We start from the raw sequence: 2,500 nt of genomic DNA on the forward strand, positions 1-2,500 counted from the left end.
GTGTCATACTAGTAGACCACATAGCCGCACAACTTATTAACCCTAAGAAAATATTAGCACTGAAATGTGGACCCAAACTAATAAAGTAAAAAATTCTCTCTGCTGCATTCTGTTCCAGAAAATTCCGGCGTGCACTTTTATGGCTTTTCTTCAAGAGAAAACGGACCGCAAGATTCAATGAGTGGAAAGAGCTTGTCAACACCCGACGGCCTATTAGGTAAGTAATCTCTCTTTCTCTCTCTCTCTCTCTCTCTCTCTCTCTCTCTCTCTCTCTCTCTTTCTTTCTCATCCCTCTCATCCCTTCTCTTTCTCCCGCTCTTCCTCTTTAAGTCACTCATTCCCTTTCTCTAGCTCTCTCTCTCTCTCTCTCTCTCTCTCTCTCTCTCTCTCTCGCTCTCTCTCTCGCTCGCTCGCTATCTCTCTCACTATCTCTCTCAACTTATATATCTTTATGTCTCTCCACCTGTCTCTCATATATATATATATATATATATATATATATATATATATATGTATATTATATATATATATATATATATATATATATATATGTATATATTATATATATATATATATACATACACACACACACACACAATATATATATATATATATATATATATATATATATATATATATATATATATATATATATATATATATATATATATATATATATGACTTAACAGATTTTAACGAGTAAAAAAAAATCCATATATTATCTACCCTATATACCATATGGATTTCAACGTGTCCACCATTTTGTGTGACAGCACGTTGATGCGTCTCTCAAGTTCTCTCTGTGTTTGTTTGAGCATTTCTTTGCTGACAGATTTAATACGATTCAATAGTCTGATCTCACGCCCCCGGCAACGGCGGCCATCTTGGTTCTAAACTTAGAAAATCATTACTCTTTATTTTTCATGCTGGCTAGAACTTTTCATATGTCTTGTGATCAGAATGTGTAAAAGTCAAAACAGATCACATTTATGTTTTTTTTTCCTTCTGGATACGCTTTTATGCTCGCCGGAGAAATATTTCATACGGGCGTCCGCCATTGTTCCGATAGTTTAGAGCCAGTGTTACTAAGTTACCATGCGTCATTAGGAAGGAAGTGACGTTACGACTGTTGAAGAGTATTGGCAATTTGTTTTCGTGTTTTATGAGATAGATTAGACATCGGAATGATTTTTAAAAAAATCAAATTTGTTTCGTCAAAATTCCACCGAAAACACACGCCATCATTTTTAGCACGTTGGTTATAATGTGTCATTCTTCCGGTAAGCGAGTATGGCAATTATGTGGGAGTACTTGCACTGTATCGATAGCTTACCACTGAGCCACCTTGCAGCCAGAAGGTATAGCTTCCTAAGGTATGGTGAGTATGGTGAGAAAATGTGAGTAAAGAGCCTTTTCCAAGGATTCAACTATATGCGCCAAGTGAGACTCGAACCCAGGACCTTCCGATCCGAGGTCAAGTGTCATATCACAAGACCACATAGCCGCACAGATAGAACGTTTATACATCATAGGGAAATAAAGTATTACGAAGGGGTGTGTCTTCTTTTTTACGAAACCCGCCGAAACCCGCCGATAACCTTAGTCTCAGCTTCACTCCCGACTGGTGTACACTTCCCTGAGTCTTGGGTTCACTCCCCACAGTTGTCAACTTCCCATAACTTTGCTGGATATTGTCGGCTTTCGCCGGGTTTCGCCGGGTTTCGGCGACTTTCGTAAAAAAGCACTAGTTCTTTTTTTCGAAACCCACCGAAACCCAGTCCCAGGTTCACTCCCCAATGGTGTACACTTCCCTGAGTTCCAGGTTCACTCCCCACTGCTACCTACTTCCCATAACTTTGTCGGGATTTGTCGGGTTTCTTCGGGTTTCGGCGGCGGGTTTCGTAAAAAAGACACACCGTTACGAAGTGCAATAAGCTAGTAGTAGTGCGGCTATGTGGTCTAGTGGTATGACACTCGCTTTCGGATCGGAAGGTCCTGGGTTCGAGCCTCGCTCGGCGCATAGTTGAGTCCTTGGAAAATACTCTTTACTCACATTCTCTCACCGTACTCAGGTGTAAAATGAGTACCTGGCCGTTAACAGCGTTGTCTTTGTCCGAAAAATTGTAATATCGCCTAACAGGCGTCATGTCTCGTCCTACATGTTGAATGTTGCTGTTGACCACAGACCCCTTGTAAAGCGCATTGAGCACGTTAAGTGGATATTGCGCTATATAAATGCTCAATTTAATTTAATTTTAGTAGTAGTAGTAGTAGTAGTAGTAGTAGTAGTAGTAGTAGTAGTAGTAGTAGTAGTAGTAGTAGTAGTAGTAGTAGTAGTAGTAGTTATAGTAGTATAGTAGTAGTAGTATTAGTAGTAGTAGTAGTAGTAGTAGTAGTAGTAGTAGTAGTATAGCAGTAGTAGTAGTAGTAGTAGTAAGTAGTAGTAGTAGTAGTAGTAGTAGTAGTACAGTAAGTAGTAGAATGTAGTAAGTAGTAGTAG

At 39.2% G+C, this 2,500-nt stretch overlaps 1 protein-coding gene across 1 annotated transcript in view; it reads left to right on the forward strand.

Moving 5' to 3' along the window:
- LOC144976595 (pyrokinin-1 receptor-like) overlaps window positions 1–2,500 on the forward strand; it is a 15,502-nt gene that overhangs the window by 12,679 nt on the left and 323 nt on the right. Inside the window, exon 4 of the mRNA XM_078920889.1 lies at window positions 119–217. Within this exon, the coding sequence (XP_078777015.1) occupies window positions 119–217 (99 nt within the window). The remainder of the gene's footprint in view (window positions 1–118; window positions 218–2,500) is intronic.

The sequence above is a fragment of the Berghia stephanieae genome, chromosome 7 (assembly GCF_034508935.2).
Source record: "Berghia stephanieae isolate SIO BIC M18660-M18661 chromosome 7, UCSD_Bste_1.3, whole genome shotgun sequence".
Classification (NCBI taxonomy): domain Eukaryota; kingdom Metazoa; phylum Mollusca; class Gastropoda; order Nudibranchia; family Aeolidiidae; genus Berghia; species Berghia stephanieae.